Source organism: Haemaphysalis longicornis, unplaced genomic scaffold (assembly GCF_048455015.1).
Source record: "Haemaphysalis longicornis isolate Haplotype H1 unplaced genomic scaffold, Haemaphysalis longicornis Haplotype H1 scaffold_2, whole genome shotgun sequence".
Taxonomy (NCBI): domain Eukaryota; kingdom Metazoa; phylum Arthropoda; class Arachnida; order Ixodida; family Ixodidae; genus Haemaphysalis; species Haemaphysalis longicornis.
This window is the reverse complement of record NW_027526295.1, coordinates 151,048,448-151,071,951: the sequence shown is the minus strand read 5'-3', so window position 1 is coordinate 151,071,951 and position 23,504 is coordinate 151,048,448. Positions and strand designations below refer to the sequence as shown.

The 23,504-nt window shown below is 47.0% G+C and overlaps 2 protein-coding genes across 2 annotated transcripts in view; both read left to right on the top strand.

Annotated features, from left to right (window-relative positions):
* Positions 1-23,504, top strand: part of Atp6ap2 (ATPase H(+)-transporting accessory protein 2) — a 571,904-nt gene that overhangs the window by 253,255 nt on the left and 295,145 nt on the right. The gene's annotated exons all lie outside the window — the stretch shown is intronic.
* Positions 14,405-23,504, top strand: part of LOC144169308 (bcl-2-related ovarian killer protein-like) — a gene marked incomplete in the record, with an annotated part of 167,083 nt that continues 157,983 nt past the window's right edge. Inside the window, 1 exon segment of the mRNA XM_077698395.1 lies at positions 14,405-15,352. Coding sequence (XP_077554521.1) covers positions 14,855-15,352 — 498 coding nt within the window.

The window sequence follows — 23,504 nt, the reverse complement described above, 5'->3', positions numbered from 1 at the left end:
GACCTTAAATGTGTAGTCTGTAATTAAAAAACCACGAAATGTTTAAATATTTAAGTCCATAAAGAGGTTTTGATAGCCAATTGTGCGTGTTATAGGCCACACTCTTTAGTGTCGCCTTCAACTCTGTTTATTCGGCCTTTCCACTGCCCTGGACACTAAAACAACAGAAAATAGCATACCAAAGGTATGAACATGCTGAGGCGTAAACCATCGCTCTCCGCATGAATAGGAGAGCGAACACTTTTTTTCTGTTATACGCGTCGAACAAGCTGCACTTCGAAGGGGAGCCCAAACATTTTCCTAATGTGTATTACACGAAGATCGCTGTCAAAATGCACAACTGAATAGTTTAGTGAGCCCAAATATTGAGCTGAGATATTACAATCAATCAATCAATCAATCAATCAATCAATCAATCAATCAATCAATCAATCAATCAATCAATCAATCAATAAAAATACATCAATCAGTTGTGTTTGTTTATTGTGCTCAAGAAAAGCCACGAGGCCTTATTGCTGGTACACGCATGGAAGCAAGTACTATAAAAGGGCCCTAATTTAAACGCACGAGAAACGAACACACTGCAAAGTAAAAAACAGACTTATACACGACAACGAAACGAATGGGATAAATACACTCAATATTATTAATAACAATAATATATATATATATATATATATATATATATATATATATATATATATATATATATATATATATATATATATATATATATATATATATATTGCACGCACAAGGAGTCTGGGTGCGTGCCTTATCTTTTTAAGGCGAGCCTTGTCCTGCATGACAGGGAGCGAGCCCCAGAGAACAACCAAGACGGGCGTTGATGATGATAGTCAACTGATGACGATGATGAAGCATGATTGCGTGTGGAAGACGAAGCCTGCGAAGTATCAGCTCACTGGCGCATACCCTTCTGCTAGTATTTGACACATAGCGTTTGTATACAACTATTGGAGGATTGTCCGAATGCATATTTCTCTGGCGTCAGGGCCCTAATCAGCGCTTACAATACACACACACACACGCACACACCCACACACACACACACACACACACACATATATATATATATATATATATATAAACAAATTTTATGCCCAACGACAAGTTCTTAATACTTCAGTGAATCGCCCGGGTCACGAAGTAACGTTTTAAGCGAAGCCAAGCATGAAGCTGCCACCTTATCCCATAAGTGGCAATATACGAAGCACTAAGCCTCCATCCATACGCACCAGAGTGCCCCTGAAACCGAGGGAAATGAAGACTAGTATATCTGATATGGCCGCACGCCCTTTAAGCGCTGTAAATCCACAGTCGACCGCACGTGGACGCCAACCCAATAACTCGCGCGCAGAAGGGTTTAGAACGGTGGAATATTCCTCGGCCAAGCTTTTAGTATCCCGTGAAGCGAATGCAGCTCCAAACTTCGCAAATTCAGACACCCACACTTTCAGCCGAGGTATAAGTGCGCGAGCACATTCGCTGCGCCCCTAAGTGCAGCTGCATATTAAAAAAAAGGGAAGGGGAACGAGGAAGTTGACCGTCGCCCCTGCCGTTCGGGCCGCTCGCGTGCAAGCTAAATGCGGGGTAATCGGCCTCTGTAGGCGTGGGATCGCATCGTAGCCCGGACTTGCTGCCGACGGAGCTTTACTGAGTTATAACTCTACGATTTAGAGGCGCGGATAAGCCCGTGAAGAGGGCGTCTTCGAACGGAAAAAAAGACGAAGCATGCGGAGCTGAATGTGGCTCGCCATTCTTGCAAAAAGAAAAAAAAAGTGTTGTAATTCAGAGAATTGTCGACTAATGCCACTTGCCTAGCGTGTTGTTATGCCACTTGCCTAGCGTGTAAGTTTCTTACACCCAACGTTTTTGGTTTTTCTAGATTCTGTCCGAAGAATTGTCTCCATTTACGCTATTATAACGATTGAAGGCGGAACTTCCGCGAAATCTGCATTTTTGTGCAAATGAAGGGCGTTACACGGTTCGCCATTTTCGCTATTCTTTCTTATTTTTATTATCTTTGCATTTTTCGGAATTCTGTTCGCCAATTATCTGCATTTACGCTATCATAACAATAAAAGGCGGAACCCGCTTCCACGAAATCGCATAGAAGCTGGTTTCATTACGCCAGGGACGCAGGTTAGATCACGACCACGGTAAGCGTTTTTCCTCCTGGTTCGTCTCCTTTTGTTTCACGCGGTGGCGGTGTTTTACTTGCTTTATGTTGTGCCTAACTTTGAGGGTTAGGTTGTCGGTTCTTTGCTCCTGTACTATTTATTTTCAACCTCCAAAACCCATGTGTGCATTTGCCTTCTCGTGTCGTAATGAAGTGGCCTGGGAAGGCTAGAAGGAGTTGTTTTTGCGCGCTATGGGCGCCTAGATGTTAGTTGTTTTTCTGCTTCAAAATTAATCCTTATGTCTCTAATACTTGTGAAAATTCTTTTCTGTCCTTTTTTTCCTTGTAGGTGTTGCGTACTGCGTGCCAACACAACCCTTTTTTTTTTCTTTCCAATTGGCTGCACATGTTATTGTTTCCGCCGCTGCTAACCCCGTACACCTCGGGCCTTTGGAGAGGCCCACGGGTTAGATGCGAAGTGTCTCATGCTCACGGCTGTGTCCCTCCCTCCCTCGTTGTCGTTGTCCGCCATCCGCACTCTACTGCGCATGCGCGTCTCTTCAGCCCCGTCAGCGTTTCGGCTGACGTCAGCGCAGTCCAATATAAAAAGAAATAGTTAGGCGGCGCCCGGTTTCGATCCCACGACTCTCTGGCCGCAACGGGAGGTACGTGCCGCTCTCCCCACTGCGTTACAAACCGAGACGGGAGCATGTGCTACGAACGCGCCTTATGTCCTTCACTCATTCAGACTACGTCAAGAAGCTACTGATACAACGAAGGCACGCTAAGCTGAACGTCAACGGAAACGACGAACTGAAAACTAATGGGAACTTCAGTCGACCCCATGGCTGCTTCGCATACTACTCAGGGTTCCCCCTCGGGAAGATGGTGTAATTCACAAGACGCACGTGAATTGCGGCACTCTAGCAAAGAAAAGAGCGTAGTGGCAACGCGGTTTTGAAAGACACTGATGAGCAGAGAGCAGAGATATAGGAAGAAAGAGCGTCGTGAAAGGAAGAAACCTCGATCCAGCGGGTGGGTAAAGCGGCTGTACGGTTATCGCCCTGGGGTTGCGTAATATGTGTTTTCGCATTCGTGGGCGGCTCAAAAAGGAGCTTCCAATTCACGGTCCACATGCCACCTGAACATCTCGCGGCTGGCGCGTTGGCGTACTACTGCCGCGTGGGGCCGTCGCAGGTTAGCTACCGCTCACGAGTACCCGTCTCTTTGCTTGCGTCTATCCAATATGTGGTCTGGCCAGCCTGCGGACGTTTCCAGATCAAGCAGCGTGAAACGGGGGTTAAGAATAAAGAATATCAGGATGAGGGGGCGAAGTGTTGTAAAACACGAGAAAAGCGCAGCTTTATCCGCTCCAGGTTCCGTCGTATGGAGCGGATCATGTGCATCCGAGCGTCATATCATCGCTGTTTTTGATGCTTTGTTTCTATGGGGGGGTTTGCCGGGACCTCGGTGATCCGTCGTAAGAAGCGGGTCGTCGTAATTCCGGGTGACGTATCAGCGGGGTTCCACTGTATAATTATAATCCATTTTATCACTCACAATGCTTTTTTTTTTTTTGCACTGCTTAACTCTGAAATTAAATGTTGTTGTCAAGTTACAAGAATGAAACGGGGCCGCAGTAGTGACATCAAAACACGGAGGGTGAACGAAAAAGATTTTCTCTGCAAGCCGTCGTCATTATTGTTGTATGCCCTGAATTTTCTTTTTGTCTGCTTTACTTGTGTAATTTAGTTAACTCCATGACTGCTGTTTGTCATAAAAATTGTCTACGTAGCAACTCTATAGCACACATTGTTTCTTCCTTCTTGCGCTGCTCATTATTGCACCCGTATGTATGGTGTTCTTCGTTTCACTTTTTATTTGTTATGATTTCTGTTAATTATAGAAACTGCCATTTATAGCTTGATCCTGCTTGTACTAAGGACTGTACATGCCTTACATTATTTGTAGTCACGCAGCCATGTTGCCCATTATATACAATGGGGTGCTGGCCTCGTCCAAGGCTTCCTCAGGGGACAAAAAAATTCCCCGCATTTCCCCGAGGGGAAGAATGTGAAAGTGCGAATGCACGAGTTGAATTTGCGCGGTTCGGTAATGTTCGCGAAAGAGAGATCACACACACACACACAACTACAAAGAAAGAAAGATGCATTTATTCACAGACACCTATTTGTGTTGTCGTTGTACTTGATTGCTAGAGCGGATCTCAGCTTTGAAATTGCGTGTCAGTACTCCTTTAAGCGGGTGCATTAGCCCTTCTCACGCCCGATTCCTGGCCAATCCCCCACGTGGGTATGTGCCATGCACAGACACCTATTTGTGTTGTCGTTGTACTTGATTGCTAGAGCGGATCTCAGTTTTGAAATTTCGCGTCAGTACTCCTTTAAGCGGGTGCATTAGCCCTTCTCACGCCCGATTCCTGGCCAATCCCCCACGTGGGTATGTGCCATGTCAGCGGCCAGGCAGCGCGCGCCCATCTCCCCCAGTTGCCAAGGAAGACGAGGAGATTCCTGGCCAATCCCCCACGTGGGTATGTGACATGTCAGCGGCCAGGCAGCGCGCGCCCATCTCCCCCCGTTGCCAAGGAAGACGAGCAGCGCGCGCACCCGCAGCTGTTGCTATGCGGACGGCGGCGGAATGCGGACGGCGGCGGACGCTTCAGGCTCGCTTAAGAAATGCATTCGCACTTAAAAAGTCTCCTGTAGCCGCATCTCTTCGACAGTTTACATCACTGTATTCATGTCCGAAATAAAATCTACCTGCCTACCTGCCTGCCTTCCCGGCTACCTGCATGTCCGCCCGCCCGCCAACCGACCCACCCCACCCCACCCACCTGCCCATCTATCTATCTATCTATCTATCTATCTATCTATCTATCTATCTATCTATCTATCTATCTATCTATCTATCTATCTATCTATCTATCTATCTGCCTGTCTGCTTGCCTGCCTGTCTGTCGGTCTGTCTTTCTTTCCGTATTACTTTCTTTATTCTCCATTTCTTTCTTTCTTTCTTTCTTTCTTTCTTTCTTTCTTTCTTTCTTTCTTTCTTTCTCGACTGCCAACCTATTTATTTTTCAAGCGAAGGTTGCACTGGCTGCCCCTTGTCGCCGTCAGTGTTGTTGTTGGCGTCGCACGCAAAAGTTTTTCCTCCGCTCTTCTCCCCTACTTGTTCAACCGCAGCTGGCGGCTGGAAACCTCCCGCTCCCACAAGTGGCGCACCGGGCCCCGCCATACTCCCTGCCAACCACAGGCGTTTCCTCCATCCGAGGAAGAGAAAAATGGAGATTAGCTCCCTCCGTGCGTGCCATTTCTCGCCAGTTCAAAGCCTGCTGCGCCATGGGTACGACGCACTTGTTCCGCTCCACCGAAGACCAGGCCGCCCTGAAAGAAGTACAACGAGCGCGGGCCCGTGAACGTGTGCGTGCTCGGCGAGCTAATCCTGAGTTTCGGCAACTGGAAAGCAAGGCGAAACGACAACGACAGGCCGCTGAAGGGCTTCGACGAGCAGGGGTTCAGCGAGCAGGGGTTGGGCTTTGGTTTGTCAGGGATTTCACAGGGTATTGGTTCATCGCTTCACATGTTTGGACAACCCTTGCGTGCACACTGTTACTGGGAAGAAAAGGGTTGATTTTTTAGATGCAAAGCATCTCTTGCTCTCGGCTCTGTCGTCCGTTGTCCGTCGTCCGTTCATCCACCCGCCCAGGAAGACACCGGCAACACTGCCGCTCCAGGAGCCCTTTAAGGGGAAGCGTGCTCGTCTCGTGCCGGCCCCGGAAGACACCTGCAACACTGTCGCTCCAGCATCTCATGGTCGGGGCTATGTCCCTCCCTTGTTGTGGCGCCATCCACACCTCCACTGCGCATGCTCGGCTCTTCTCGGGCCGGCCCAGGAAGACACCGGTAACACTGTCGCTCCAGGAGCCATTAAAGGGTAAGACACCACCGGGCGTTCAGCAAGCCGAGCATCCGCAGTGGGGGTGTGGACAGCGCAACAACGACAAGGGAGAACGCAATTTCCCATTTTGTAGTTCCCGTAAGTGAAAAGTGTGGTAGTTACCATGGAAACCAAACTGTAAATATAACGGTGGCTGCGTACCTCAACCTAACGGAAACGATGAACTGAAAACCAATGGGCACTTGAATCGACCCCATGGCTGCTTTGCATACTACTCAGGGTTCCCCTACGGGAAGATCACGAGGTCGCGGGTTCGATTCCCGGCCGCGGCAGCCGCTTTTCTGATGGAGGCGAAAAGCAAAAACGCCCGTGTGTACGAGATTTCGGCGCACGATAAAGATCCCCAGGTGGTCAAAATTAATCCGGAGCCCTCCACTACGGCGCGCCTCATCGCCTGCGTTGCGTCGGTGCGTTAAACCCCACAATCAATCAAATCAACCCTACGGGAAGATGGTGTAATTTGTTTTCAGAACTTGCTTCCTGGACTGTGATGGTTTTGATGAATTAGAACTGGTGCATGACGCGTTGGTCCATTACAAAATCGAAACGACGTCATGAAAACTTGGGCTTATGCATAGACAGAATGAAAAGCAGGGTCACGAATGGTAGAATCAATTACATGTGTCTGACATACTTGAGGTCGCGCACATGCACACGCAGGCACGCAAAAGCACGCACACACAGCACACTAAGAAACGCAACGCTTGAAGTAGCGCGGAAAGTTCGTCAAACGAACCCACTCGTTCTTTTTTAAGGGAATGCGACCGCAAAACTAACAGGTTTTGTATTCTGGTCACGTTCAGTTCCTATCGCCGAGCATGCACGCACGCCGAAAGACGTCGGTCAGGCACTACTTCGCACGAATAAAACAGGAAGAGAGAAATAAAAAACGCCGAAAGTACTCTGGGCTTTTATTAAGTCACTTGTCAACGCGAGCAGTTCAAGCTTGCCATTCTTTTTTTATTATTATTATTATTATTTCGTTTCCGCGTTCCCCCATTTGCAGTGCGTGGAGCTGTCATAAGGAGAGGGGGAGGTGGAAAGGAGAGAGGAGTGGAGTCGCCTGTCGATCGGAACACGGGCCACGTTCGGCCCTTCGGATGCAATGCACCGGGCTCGTTGCGACAGTACAACACGGACGTCTCTATCGGCTGCTCTGTGTGTGTCCGCGTGTGCGCCGTTGTGGGTCAGGGCCGGGCATTTCCACAGAACGGCGGGGTGCGTATACTTTGGGCAATCCCGCTCTGAATGCATCGAGAACGCGACGAGTGTACTCCATCGCACAGAAGAGAGTATGGAACATGGTTCCGTGCAGTGCCCCGGTGTACAACGGTACTGATTTTCCCGCAGTTGTGCTCAAGTTAGGAAAGAAGTATAGTGGGCCTGTATGAAGCCAGCGCGCACATTGTTCTCCATGTTCTTCCTTTCCTAACATTCCAAAACACGTTTCACCCGAAAAAGCAGATGACTGCGTTCGTCCCTCCGGCCTTCCATGGAGCTCTTGACCTTGTTTACGACAAATCAATCGCACCTTCTAATGAAGTTCGTAGTTACATGATCGATTTCCAGAGCTCCATGCGGAGAAAGTAAAGGGAGGCGTAATTGAAGCCGCTATGCATGAATTAATTGATTGATGAGAATTTCAGTTGCACCACTGCAAACAAGTAGCCATGCGAGGAAGAACAGTACGGTTAATAAAACCTAATTCCGAGAGTCGAGGGCATCCGTACCACAAAACGAGAGGGGTTCGGCATAGAATTGACGGAAATACGAGATGAAGGAACGGCGCGAACGTAAAAATCGTGTACTCCTATATGTTGATTTCGTCGTTTCTTGAAAGTAGTTCAAAATATAAATAAAGTGACAGTCAGAAAGGCGGGTGGCATCAGTATTAAAAGAGGGCCTGTGAAGCCGGCTAAACACGAGGGTACGCGGACACTTAGAATACACGCAAGCATTCTCATTTGAATCCGCCTATTATCAAGATGCCTTCACTGCAAAAACTCCTCAATACAGTAACTTTAGAGGAGCAATGCACTCCCAACAGTTATGTCCCAGTTTAGTTGTAAGTGCGAAACAAGCAAACATGGGGTAAAAGGCGCACAATATCTTCCCAGGAAAAAAAAAAAAAGAAAGCTCCGGTTTATACCACACTTATGGCCACTGAAAACCAACCGCCAGCAGGGTCTTATACAATTACATTCACAGTTCTGACGTTCATGATCATTTTGCACCCGACAGCACGTAACACCAGCGTACGTGCAAAGAATTATTTCGATTATTAAAAACCGCCACTGGCTGCACTGTTTAGGATTCCTTAAAGCAGTTCAAATTGTGTTAGTGATAAGGGCTTGGCGCAGTGGGTGCTGAGAAGCAATGATTCCACTTTGAATACATTCAACAATTACCGGGGGTGTAATGATGATGATGATGATGATACATGTAGGGGTTTGTTTCTTAAGAAGGGATTCATTTGGACTGCTCAATCACCGCTCCTAATTGTTGCGAAGGAGAGTTTGACATCCACCTGAATGCAGCCGTATGGCTACAAAGGAAAGCTATACAGCTTTCTCAGAAACTTCGCAGTTTAAGAAACATTCGTCCTGGTCCAGGATTCGAACCCGGGACCACCGCTTAACCGGAGCAGTCACTCTACCAACTGAGCTAACGAGGAGGCTAGTCGTTTGCCGCGCGAGAGCGAATTGGTCAACAACTCGAAGTGAAGGACTGCTGTAATCGACCAGATTTAGGGGAAATCCACAAGGTGGAGTAAGTTTCTGCGAAGGAAAGTTTGACATCCACCTGAATGCAGCCGTACGGCTACAAACGAAAGCCTAAAAGAAGCTAAAAGAAAGCTTAACAGCTAAAAAGAATATTACACCACCTTGGGGATTTCCCCTAAATCTGGTCGATTACTTTTTACGTTACCAACAAAATCAGTTGCCTGATCTTTAACGCTGCGTTCAAATATTCTTACCTACATCGCATAGGATATAATTCAAGCACATATTGTAATAATTGCGCATCACCGGAAACCGTTTGACGTGTATTATTAGAGTGCTACGCTTACACAGAAGCAATAAGTCGTTTCCAGCAGAAGATTGAATTAGCAGGACTCTGGTGCAGTTAGTTGGTTCATGTTCATGAAAAGTCGTGAGGGCGCGAACAAAACGGAACGGAGGCGTAGAAACACGTATGATAGGTGTTACACGTCGTAACAGGTGTTCTTCGTGTTTCTGTGCCTCCATCCCGTTTTGTTCGCGCTCTTACGACTTTTCATAGACATGAACCAACTAACTCGCCCCAGAGCCATGCTAAGTCACATTTCTTCTACCGCGAGTTCTTTTCTGTGTTCTTCAAACAAACAAAGCACCATTACTTTATGCGGGAACTTCATTTCGATATCGACGTTCAAGAAAAGAATATTATCTTAATGCATCAAGCGCAAGATTGTACCAGCCGAGGTTCAGGCCCTTGTTGGACCGTTGCCTCCTTCGTGGGGGAATGCAAAAAGAATCTATATAAAATTGAAGTCAGAGTACTGGAGGCAGATTTGTTTTTAGGAAGATTGATTTGATTGATTGTGGGGTTTAACGCGCCGACGCAACGCAGGCGATGAGGCGCGCCGTAGTGGAGGGCTCCGGATTAATTTTGACCACCTGGGGATCTTTATCGTGCGCCGAAATCTCGTACACACGAGCGTTTTTTGCTTTTCGCCTCCATCAGAAAAGCGGCCGCCGCGGCCGGGAATCGAACCCGCGACCTCGTGCTCAGCAGCGCAACGCCTTAGCCACTGAGCCACCGCGGCGGGTGTTTTTAGGAAGAATGGCTTCGCGTCCTTGTCTGGCAAGACCTAGGAACACAGAGCAACAGACGACGCCTGGAAGAGCATGAGAAGTTGGTGGCTCAAACTAAGGAATTCCCGTGGAATTCAGCCCGTCAAGCCCTTCCCTGCAACGAGCATCGACAGCCTCCTGCAGTTACAACTGTGGTAGATCTTGGGAACGCTACCGGTCTTGAAAACGACGAGCGTATTTGGAACAGGGACCGAAGTTCAGCTGCGAGACTACGGCCGGTCGTTCACAGCTACTTGCCATGGTGCGCCAGGTCGCAGAGCGTGTCTCCGAACAGTATCGGGAACAAGGCGCCAGCGATAGTACAGACTCCTTGCACCGCACATTAAGTGAAAACCTCCGGTGAAGCCCCCCTTCGAGAAGGTGGTCAGTTGCTTGCGCGAAAGAAGCCTAACAGGTAGACAGACAAAGAGGGCTGATTTGTGCTGATGACTGACGATCTCTTAGGGAAAAACGCCACGACAGCTGTTGAGAAGAATTTTAAAAGCACAAGATTTGATCCAGAAGAACAGAAGAAAGAGGTTGTCACCAATCCGAAGGAATACCGGCTTGATTCTTTAATAAAATCAGTGGAGAAGGCCGAGAATGGTTTTTTAGGGTATTTTTCACAGGAAAGACCCACAAGCCAGAGTGTCCCCTTCAGGTTATCGTTTCGAAGCGGGACAGCTGGCAACACTTGATCAGCTGCTAGTACCTTCAGCTGCACTTGAGGACTTTGTCTGGTGGTGACCCCTTCATTTTACGGAGTTCAGTGGATGTGGTACAGAATTTCGAAAGCACAGTATTGAAGTGTGCATTCATTGCTTTTTCACTGGACATTGAAGACTTGTATTACTCCATACCTCATAACGACCTGTTCCTTGCTGTTCGTGAAAGGTTTGAAGCTAGTGGAGAAGTGAAGTCGCAGAATTTTCAGATATGTAGACGGCTATTGGGTGATTCCTAATACTTCTGGTACAAACGACATAGACTAGGAAATCGGAACCGTCATCAGTTAGGTCACCGCTATCTCAAAGGCAATAACATTCACTGTCGAAAAGCCGCGAGAAACGTTAATCCAGTTTATGGATTTGGAACTCGGTTTTACGCCCAAGCATGTCGGTTACATGCACAAACCGATAACAAAAAAGAGCCTTCTGCCTTTTGATAGCGCCCATTTAAAGTTGGTCAAAAGGGGGAAAGCTACAAATTGTCGGCAAGCTGCTCTTGTCAAGGCGTGTCAGCATAAAGTAGACGAAAGGTTTAGGAAACCAGACCACGCGGCTAAATAATGCTAAGTTAAATCCCTGCGTCTTTTGTCACAAATGTTTGTGAAAAGTCTTTTGCAAAACGGTAAAGGAAAGGGGGAGACAGCGAAAACCCAGCAGGAACGCAACAATAGGCATGTCATTCCATACTTACACCGCATCTCCCACAAGGTTTCGGCAACATGCGAGGTGAACGTTCTGTTTTCTGCCCCGTGCGAGTTAGCATACGTATGCCCTCTGCTGGAAAACAAAGTCCGGGTAGATTACAAAAGGAAACATGCAACCTGTTTCACACATTGCATAAGTACCTTGGTTTACCTGGTGCCACTGAATTTCGGTATTTCTAAATCGGGCAGACGGGCCGATGCTTAATTCAATGAGCGGGCAAGAAAGCCCAATCTTGCAGCACGCAGCAATTTACGTGGTCGCATGAGTGCCGATTGTAAAAGATGCGGGTGTAAGCCAGTGCTGGAAAAAACAAAGTTCTTTACCTGAGCTTCAGATAAAACCGAGAGGGAGGTAATAGTAGCTTTTTACATTAACAAAACGAATGACAAATGCATAAGCACACCATCCTTGTCACTCTTTGATAAAGATATCCAATTCCTCGACGGATTCCTGTAATCAATAGCGTTGAATTGTTAATGTTATTTTTTTTTTGCCGTCCGTATCTTCTTAACTTAGAAATTTCGTTGTGTTCTTTTTGGTGTCAATTTGCTTGTACGCTGGAAAAATAAACAGTTGGTAGTCAGCGCCCGTTTGTGTCCTACGTGTTTGTATTCCTCCGTTCCGTTTTGTTCGCGCCGTTACGTCTTTTTATGAAGATCGAATTCCTCCGTTCGGGACCTTATTGCACTAGATCGTATAATTGGACCACGGCCGCTCTTTCCGGAGAGCGGCCGTGATTGGACCATGTCATTTTCCCTACTCTCAGCGCAAAGCGCGTTATTTAGGTACTCTTAAAGGAGCCATGAAGAGAAAATACAAGTTGGTTTAATTTGAAAGAACTAGTATTCAGTATCTCACTCAGCTCCATTACAGCCACAAAAGACGTTTTTTAACGAAAAAAAGCAAGAAGTATTTAAAACCTTTCAAATTTTGCGCCACAGTGACGTGTTATGAGCAAGAATGACGTCACACGGGCCAGCAATAAAACATAATTCTCAGTGCAATAACTGCACGTTAGCATTCAAGTGATGCGGTCAAATGGAACTAGAGGCCCCATTACAGACGTCCAGTCATGTGTCGCCGCGACACGTCAGTTAGGCGGCCGCGAATCGTATAAACAAGTTTCCGTGACGTCATACAAAAGTTGCGGGAAATTGGCTAGGGGGTCGCGACTGCGTCACACGTTTTCTTTAATATCTCCGTTATTTGTTGGAAGATTGCGATGATATTGGTATCATTGTTATCCGGACTAAGCAGTCTTTCTAATAAATCCAACTTGTATTTTGTCTTCATGGCTCCTTTAAGGTCATCGGCGGCGCTACAATATACATCTCAGCGAGGATAGATGACTTTCTACAAAGGGCCTTGAATACCGGGCAGTATTTTCATTTTTATCATTTTGGTATTCCTTCGATTTTTCTTTTGATTTTCCCTTCTCCGTAACATCAACGGCCTTTGCTTCCATATCCAGATTTCCTAGTAGGGGTATACCACCTTCCCAGAAACCACACAGTGCTGCTCTGCGCTGCAAATAACTATAGCTTTCATCGGCCTCCCAAGCACCAGGGAAAAAACTGAAAACGTTTATCGGCAGTGTTGCTGGATACCTTAAAGACGTTTTATTCGGTACCATTCACCTTACAAACGTCGGCGACTCTCAGGGTGAGGACTCCCCCATGAAATTAAATTTAGAATGGCTTAATTGCGGAGAGATCCCGAAACTTCTCGGAACGTTCTGTAGCAGTGACCGGGCGTCGGACGACTCCATCTGGAACCCTGGTCACGCACCACGCAAGAGAGTCTGAAATTCAAACCACACACACTCGTACGTATAAACATTAACCGCGCATCGGGGGCCTTGGGATGGCTTCGGGCTTCTGGGCACAGCGTTTGGCGGTGGTTTATATTCTGCGTATTTGTATCTTTTTTCTTGCATTTTTCTTTCTCGATATTCCCTTCCTCTCTCTGTAAAAATATTTTCTCTTTTATATAACCCCCCGGGCAAATAAATAAATAAATGACGGTCGTTTCCCTGCAGACTTTCACGTTCATTGATAGTCAGTCGAAACAAATTCTTTGTAGTCCCTGACACGACAGCTCGGAACAATCTCAGACTTTCCATTCTTCATCCGCCATGCATCATCGTCTTGCTTGCAAATGCGAAATTCTCGGAAATGTCGGCAGTCCGAAAAACATAAAGGCTTCCATCCCCAGCTTTCTCGCTCAAAATTCCTACCGGTGAGGAAATCAGTAAAACCATTGCAGGGACGTGATATTTCGAACAGAGCAATGATTCGACTTGGATATAAACACCGCAAAATACTTTTTAGAACTCTTAACAGCTTTTTGTGTAATTCGTTGTCAAGAGTTACTGCAAATACATTTGAATGGAATTGTTTCCATGGCTCTGCAACCTTATTCAGAAACGCACTTAACTTAAAACTGCACGGGCGGCAAGCTTTCGACCCCGCTATAAGTTGCGCAAAATTTACTTTGCACTACACTGAACAAGTCCAGAGTAATTACTTCTGAAATAACTGCGATGAATTTGAAAGTTGCACCCTTTCCTGGTTTTGTTTTGCAAGAATTTGAAAATTATGAGAAAACACTTGTAGCCTTTTGCCGCAGCCTTTCACGAAGTGAGCGTCTATTGAACAGAAGCGGACTCTTGGTGTTTGATATTCAGCTCCCATTTCGCTTTTCACCAATTATTTGTGTGGCAATATTCAGCTGCGCCTGAACAAAAACAAGCAACGGCACTTTCTCATTGCACAGCCTGTTCCTTGGCTTTGTTCGGATGTTGGCGAAATCGGGTGAGCTTTTTCCAGAAGCGGCTTCGGGTGGTAGAATCCGAACAATACGCTCCTCGCAAGCGGCACTTTCTCCTTACCGGCGGAACTGGTCATCCGCCTCTCACCAATGTCCCATTTTCGTCCGGAGTTCCTAACCGGGGCCCCAATCAGCACCTGTACGGGACACGAACGATGACCCTGCTGCACGGCACGCACTTATCGGCTCGACTGAGTGGCGCGCTACCTTTCCGCACGCTGCGCCGTACTATCTTCGCCCTCCCGCTCACTGGCCCCACAGGCCGGGAAAGCCGCCGCTTTTTCGTGCACGTTGGGAGAGGACCGCAACAGCACGCTGTGCGAGCAGCGATCGCGAGTAACAACGGGAGAGCGACAGCAGCAGGTCTCGTGGCCGCCCGATGCCGGATCCAGCGTCGTCGGCGGCGGCGACGGCAACAGCAGCGCCGTCAGCTGCCCGCGAACGCCAACAACGACGTCGCGGCAGCGGCCGCCGCGCCGGTAGCGGCATCCAGTTCGCGCGAGGCTATCGACGGGTGCGGTGGTCGTGGTGCATCCTCCGCTCGCTTCGCCGCACGCGTGCGTACCGAGCGACGCCGTCGCGTGTGCGCGTGTGTCCGTGTACGGGTGCGAGTGCGCGCGCCGCAGTGCAGTGCTCACATGGCCAACCACCTGCAACTGCCGACGCCAAACGGCAGCGTGAGCAACCTGTCCGCCCCCAACAGCCCGTCGGTGGGGAACCGGCTGACGGTGCCGGGCTCGCAGGGCCCACGCGACCGCAAGTACAGCCTGCCGCTGCAGCTCCAGCGGAGACCGTCTCTGTCGGGATACGCGGCGGCCGTGGAACACGCGAGGGAGGATGCGCGCCGGCGCAAGTTCAGCCAGGTGGGCCAGGTGGTGAGCCACCGGCTGTCCACCACCATCGGCTGGAAGGTGTACACCGTGACCACCCAGGAGGTGGCCGACCAGGCCAAGAGCCTGTGCGGCCGCTACCTGCGCGCCAAGCTCAAGGCGTGCGGCGCGCTGCAGAAGAAGCTCGGCCTGCAGAGGCTCAAGAGCGTCAGCAACCTGAGCGTCGGATACCCGACGTCGGACGTCGCGCAGCGGCTTCGACTCGTCTGCTCGGAGCTGGAGAACGCGCACCCAGACCTGTACCAGGTGAGTGGACCGAATACCTTGTGCACGTCTTCAGCCTGCTCGTCTGAGAACACCCGTCGGTATAGGCTGGGGTGACGGTGACATTTGCTTGATATATATATATATATATATATATATATATATATATATATATATATATATATATATATATATATATATATATATATATATATATATATATATATAGATATATATATATATATATATATATATATATATATATATATATTTATTTATTTATATATATGGTGTGTACAAAATATACCGATGTAATTATTTATATAATGAAATACTATATATACTTACATATCAAAAATACATATATAAATAGATATTTTTATGAAGTATAAAATTATATATAGTGGGTATACCTACGTATATTTGATTTTCCTCGTGTGTTTCCAGCAGCAGCAAACGGATACCAAAAGGGCGCACACTAGTTCTCCGTGCTCCGATCGTGATTCGAAGAAAACTACCTCTCGGAGAACTAGGTACCCACCACTTTGGCCGCGCGTTTCTCACCTAAGTGGGAACACGGTCTTCGATTTCGAAGCAGAGCCTGGGAACTATCGCCCGCAGCAAGATGGATTCCCTGGAATAAACTTCCGTCGCAAATTACCCTAGTCCGGTGCTTTAAGATGAAGCAATCCGTTACGCAAATCTCTCCTGTTCTGGAGTGCGTTGTTGCGTAGCGTGAAGTATGCACTCTCTTCTCTTTTCTTCTACACACACTTTGCATGGAAAGTGGAAACGTTTCCATCCGTGTAAATTAAGGGCATTCTTTTTTAGTTCGACCTCGTTTTTCCTTTCCTATATATTGCCCGGCCTGGACTAGAAAGTTTGGCATCTTATCAAATTTAAAACAAAGGGAAGAAGTTAGTTTGCTTCGTTAAAGATGATTTTTCGATCTGTTTCATATTTTGCTTTGGTATCTAAATTGTTCCTACAGAGTATGCTGGGCTTAATAACGCAGCACACGACTTCAGTAGCTGCTACACATTTGTGAAGGTTTACATTAAATAAAAACGTAAAATTTACCTTTTTGTCACCCTCAAACCGATTACGAGACCCAGTGTTGTTTTCAGTAGCTTATCTCATTGCCTCTAGCAGAGGCAGTCTTTTAGATAACAGTCGTACACGACAAGAACCAATAAATGAAACAAAAAAGAGGCTTAAATTCCACCGAGCAGCCTGTCGGCGCATTTACATACAGGCCAACAAAAGGCTGGCATCCAGAACGTGCTCGCTTACAGACACAATTGTTCAGTTCAGCATTAGCAGCTACATGCAAAGCAGATTCGCTCGCAGACGTCCGCATTTAAAACGGAGGCGGATGCGAAACAGATGGTAGCGTTTTTTTTAATGGTTTCCTTTTGTTTTTGTGGAAGGCTATTCGAACCCCCTTTGTCATGTACTGCGAAGTTCGTTTTCTCCACTTAGTTCTATCGAAAACGTCAGCTGCGACGTCAGTTCGGCCCTTTGTTTGAGTTTTCTCTCTACACAAGCACGCATAACCAATAAATGACAGGGAGCAATAATATTGTTTTTTTGCTTCTGCAATCACAACGCCGCGTCCGATCACGAGTAAAAACATCCTCTAAAAATTTTATTCACAATTCCTAACCAAACTGCTTTAACTATACGCGTTATTCCTGCTACGCACCCCACGCACGGATGCGTTTTCCGATTGGCTTTACTTCCTAAAGCTAATGTTGGTGAAGTCATTTTCTTATAAACGGTCAATATACCGAAATAAAGGGAGAACTGCAGATTGTATAGGTAAGACCAACAGGATAATAAAACGGATGTTGGGGAACGTTCTGGCTGAAGCGGACACACACCGTTCTCCCCTTCCATCCACCTCTCACGAAACGCGAGGAGCGAATGACCCGCCATGAACCGTTCTTTTTGGGGAGGGAGGTCATAAATCTCGTTCTGCATGACAACATCAATGTCCCTCACGAAGAGAGGAAATCAAGAATCGCGAAGATAGGAATCATGAGGGACGATAACGTGTCATTCTCGTGTTCTAGCTGTCTGGTCATCCGCCACTGATCCTTGTGAGGAGTGGACCACCACCACCATACCACCAGATACCACCACCGTCTCGAACGGGATCGCCGTCTTACTGAAGAGTGGGCGTTGATAACGACGATACGTCAAAACATGCGCACTCGTAGTCTTTGCCACATTTTCCTATGTCACGCCGAAAATTTCGGCAGCGCATACAATTCACAGAAAAAGCTTACCGCTAAAGTGTGACCGAACTATTTTGGGACAATAACAAAAAAAAGCTCCCTGTCGTAAAATATTTCAGTCTCATTGAAAAAGTAAGCTTCCGTTTTGAATTTTGAAAGCCTATTACCTTCGGTATGGCCTAGAAACTTTTGACCAACGTACGTGAGGACAAACAAAAGTCCTCTCGCAACCAGATATATGCAAGGCTCCGTGACACAGAACTCGGCTGACATGGAGTAGAGCAGGGTTCTAAACGGGGATTCTGCACTGCATTTCTTCCTGTTTCGTTACATGTAACCTCCCAGCTGACTTGCTTAATAAACGCAGCAATTATAAGCGCTCCCTTGACGCAGTTGCCGCGGGCCATCAACAGCTGTCGCCGTACGCCCATACGGATGTGGAGATGTCCTCGAGTCGAATAACATGCAGGGCCATCAACCATTGACACGTGCGCACCACGACGAAGTCCCTCCCGCATCTCTACGAAGTGAATCATGACGAGTGGGCGAAGCACTGGGGATCGTTCGTACCGTAAATCACCCATGGCATTGCTCACTTGCGCATGTAAAGGAGTTACAACCGCCTGTGTACAGCATATATATATATATATATATATATATATATATATATATATATATATATATATATATATATATGATGCAGCGATGGCGTAGAGGTAGAACACCCGCCTCGCGTGCAGAAGGACCGTGGTTCAAATCCCGGTGCCGGACAATTCCCACCGGATTAAAAAAAAAATCCGCGTATTGATGGAATTGCACAAAGGGGCTTGGGGTGCGGCCTGACCCCGGTGACCATTGCCGGTAATGCACTCCCTCACCTGAGCAGGATTGGCCACCCTGGTGTAGTAACGGCCACAACCTCCCATGAATACGCCAATTAACCCTCGGCCCTCAGTCCCCAGCGGCTGCGAAGCAACTGACCACGGCGGCGGTCAGACCTGTGACGCAGCAGAGGGTGCTAAGAATCCCTGGATCCGGACAGGCCGCCAATGGAATCTGAACCTGGCAACGTTTAACGCGCGAACCTTATCTAGCGAAGCAAGTCTCGAGATGTTCGAGGAATTAGAGGGCATTAAATGGGATGTAATAGGGCTTAGCGAGGTTAGGAGGGCAGGCGAAGCCTTTACGGCGCTGAAAAATGGACACGTCCTATGTTACCGTGGTCTAGAGGACAGAAGAGAACTGGGAGTGGGATTTCTAGTCAATAAAAGCATAGCTGGCAGCATAGATGAATACTATTGCATTAACGAAAGGGCAGCAGGTCTTGTAATTAGGCTCAACAAGAGGTACAAGCTCAAGGTGGTGCAGGGCTACGCGCCTACATCCAGCCACGACGACCAAGTAGTGGACCGCTTCTATGAAGATGTGGAATCGGCAATGGCTAAAGTGAAAACACAGTATACCGTAGTTATGGGGGACTTCAATGCTAAAGTAGGCAAGAATCAGGCTGGAGACAAGGCAGTTGGGAACTATGGTCTGGGCTGTAGAAATAGCAGGGGGGACCTACTAGTTGAGTTTGCAGAACGGAATAACCTACGCATAATGAATACCTTCTTCTGTAAACGGGAGAGTCGGAAGTGGACCTGGAGGAGCCCGAATGGGGAGCACAAAAATGAAATAGACCTTATATTATGCGATAACCCTGGCGTCGTGCAGGATGTGGAAGTGCTCGGAAGGGTAAGGTGTAGTGACCACCGTATGGTAAGATCTCGAATTAGGCTAGATTTGAGGAGGGACCGCAACAAGCTAGTACGAAAGAAGCCGATAAATGAGCTAACAGTAAGACGTAAAGTAGAAGAATTCAGGATCGCGCTGCAGAACCGATATTCCGCCCTTAACGAGGAAGCCGAGCCTACGACACAGGAAGCCAGCGACAACCTTACACGCATTATCAGGGAGTGTGCAGTAGAAGTCGGGGGCACTATGGCTAGACAGGATACTGACAAACTTTCACAGGAGACGAAAGATCTAATCAGGAAACGGCAAACCATGAGAATCTCTACCGCAGCTGACAGAATAGAACTAGCCGAGCTCTCGAAGTTAATCAATAAGCGTAAGACAGCTAACATACGGAAGTATAATATGGAGAGGATCGAATACGCTGTAAAGAACGGAGGTAGCCTGAAAGCAGTGAAGAGACGTCTTGGTGTAGGGAAAAATCAGATGTATGCACTTAAGGATAAGCAAGGCAATGTCATCACAAATAGGGATAAAATAGTCACAGTGGCCGAGGAGTTCTATAGGGATCTGCACAGTAGCCGGGACATACAGGATAATGCCGAACGAGACAGTAGTTCAGAGGAGATAGACATCCCACCAGTAACGACCGAAGAAGTAAGGAAGGCTTTGAAAGAAATGAAAGGGGGCAAAGCACCTGGTGAGGATCAGATAACAGCAGACCTCTTGAAGGATGGCGGAGAAATTGTACATGAAAAACTGGCAAACCTGTATACGCAATTCCTAATGACCGCAATGATACCGGAATCTTGGAAGAACGCGAACATCATCCTAATCCATAAGAAAGGCGACATGAAGGACTTGAAAAATTACAGGCCGATCAGCTTACTGTCAGTCGTCTACAAGGTATTCACCAAGGTAATCGCTAACCGAATCTCTGCAACCTTAGATTTCAGTCAACCTAAAGAACAAGCAGGGTTCCGTAAAGGTTATTACCCGCCGCGGTGGCTCAGTGGCTAAGGCGTTGCGCTGCTGAGCACGAGGTCGCGGGTTCGATTCCCGGCCGCGGCGGCCGCTTTTCTGATGGAGGCGAAAAGCAAAAACGCCCGCGTGTACGAGATTTCGGCGCACGATAAAGATCCCCAGGTGGTCAAAATTAATCCGGAGCCCTCCACTACGGCGCGCCTCATCGCCTGCGTTGCGTCGGCGCGTTAAACCCCACAATCAGATCAGATCCGTAAAGGTTATTCAACAATGGACCATATTCACACGATCAATCAGGTGATAGAGAAGTGCGCTGAGTATACTGAACCCCTATATATAGCCTTCATAGATTATGAGGAAGCATTTGACTCGGTCGAAACCCTAGCAGTCATTCAGGCATTACGGAACCAGGGGGTAGATGAGCATTATGTAAGAATACTAGAGGATATCTACAATGGGTCTACAGCTACCATCATCCTCCATAGGGAGAGCAGTAAAATACCTATAAGGAAGGGTGTCAGACAAGGAGACACAATCTCTCCAATGTTATTCACAACATGCTTACAAGAAGTATTCAGAACGTTGGATTGGGAACAGGTGGGAGTAAGGGTTAATGGAGAATACCTCAGTAACCTCAGATTTGCTGATGACGTTGCCTTGCTAAGTAACTCGGGGGACGAATTGCAAAGCATGCTTTCCACACTGGGCGAACAGAGTAGAACCGTGGGCCTGAAAATTAATATGCAGAAAACTAAAGTAATGATCAATAACCTCGGGACAGCACAGCAGTTTGAGATAGATGGCGAGGCAGTGCAAGTGGTAAGCGAATATATCCACTTAGGCCAAGTTGTCACCCCAGATCCCAACCATGAGGCAGAGGTAATTAGAAGGATCAGAATGGGGTGGGGTGCATATGGCAGACATTCTCAGATAATGAATAGCAGCCTACCATTGTCGCTGAAGAAGAAAGTTTATGACAGCTGCATCTTACCGGTACTCACCTACGGGGCAGAAACTTGGAGGCTCACTAAGAGGGTTCAACCTAAATTGAGAACGACTCAGCGGGAAATGGAGCGGAAAATGATAGGTGTAACATTAAGGGACAAGAAGAGAGCGGAGTGGGTCAGGGAGCAAACTGGTGTTAAAGACATATTAGTAGAAATTAAGAAGAAGAAATGGACGTGGGCAGGGCATGTAATGCGAAGGCAAGATAACCGCTGATCATTAAGGGTAACAGAGTGGATCCCTAGAGAAGGCAAGCGTTGCAGGGGGCGGCAGAAAGTTAGATGGGCAGATGAGATCAAGAAGCTTGCGGGGATAAATTGGTCACAATTGGCACAGGACCGAGGTAATTGGAGAATAATGGGAGAGGCCTTTGCCCTGCAGTGGGCGTAGATAAGCTGGTGATGATATATATATATATATATATATATATATATATATATATATATATATATATATATATATATATATATATATATATATATATATATATATATATATATATATATATATATATATATGTGTGTGTGTGTGTGTGTGTGTGTGTGCATGCACTGCCACCTCTACCAAAAAAGCTCCTTGGCCCTTGGCATGCAGTTCTTGCTTTTTTTTGAACCTTCAGAAGAAACGTTAATGAACGTTTCAACCCCGAAGAGCTTACGTTAAAGGCCGCGGTAACCGCAGTTGGTGGTTGTAAAAGCGCTTTCACGGCAAAGACGCGGCGACCTGCGGCTATTCACGGCATTTCCGACCACTTGAATGGATTTTGCTCGGCTCACTTTCCATGAACTTCATTTACGCTCATTTCGTGGAGTTTTCTACTTCTCTCTGTGTACACGTACGTATGTGTTTAAAGTCTTTTATGCGTGCCAATACGTGTTACGTCCATGTGCCAGAAAAGCAAGACAAGGCTGAAAACACATTTGTATGTGTATGTGTGTGTTTGTAAGAGAGAGAGAGAGAGAGAGAGCGCATCTACATACGCCAGAATCATCAACATTCAAAATACTAAGAAAAAATACATTGGTGCAAAACTGTGTGTACCGCCAAATGTTTTCCGAGTCTGCTCCGCGCTACGCCAGCCTTGCTTACCAGCGGCGGCCTGCTTTTAGTACCGCGAAAAAACGGACTTGTTATGAAGTTCCAGTATATGTACAATGGAAAACAGTCGACCCTGTTTAATCACTTCGACGTTTCAGCCTTGCTGCCGTTCTCGTCACTCTAGCCAGTTCAACTTATCCGGGACGCAAAGAAAATAAAAGGGTTTTCGCGGAAGCTATAGGAGCAAATTCAACTTAAATGTTCTGTATTCTAAGGGCCTGCAACCATACATATACGAAGCGCCATGGCTTGCGACATTGGTAAACGAAAACTGCTTAACGCCACTGTTAAGTTTCAGTTTATTGCGTGGTTCTTATGCATAAACAATAGCAGAAGGCAGTTTTACAAGACGTTATTTCAATGCTGTTTAAGGTACCGTTGTGGCCGGGTAAAACTCGGTTAATCGGTTAAAATCCGGTTTCTCCCGGACAGCTTCCCACTAACAATATTTGGTATTGTGCAACGCGGTACTATCCGCACCTCCAAACGAAATTATCTCATGAACTAAGAATGCGCTGCGGGCTAAGAGCTAACAGTACATCGGATTAGTAGTAGCAGCAGTAGTAGTAGTAGTAGTAGTAGTAGTAGTAGTAGTAGTAGTAGTAGTAGTAGTAGTAGTAGTAGTTGTTGCTGTAGTAGTAGTAGTAGTTGTAGTAGTAGTAGTAGTAGTAGTATTAGTAGTAGTAGTAGTAGTAGTAGTGGTAGCACGAGGTCGCGGGTTCGATTCCCGGCCGCGGTGGCTGCTTTTCTGATGGAGGCGAAAAGCAAAAACGCCCGTGTGTACGAGATTTCGGCGCACGATAAAGATCCCCAGGTGGTCAAAATTAATCCGGAGCCCTCCACTACGGCGCGCCTCATCGCCTGCGTTGCGTCGGCGCGTTAAACCCCACAATCAATGAATCATCAGTAGTAGTGGTAGTAGTAGTGGTAGTAGTAGTAGTAGTAGTAGTAGTAGTAGTAGTAGTAGTAGTAGTAGTAGTAGTAGTAATAGTAATAGTAGTAGTAGTAGTAGTAGTAGTAGTAGTAGCAGTATAGCCGTAGTAAGTCCCGTGGTACTATTTTGGGGGAATTGATAACAAAGAAACGGTATACTTGTCTTGAAGGCTTTTCCAGTGAACTATTTTGTCCCT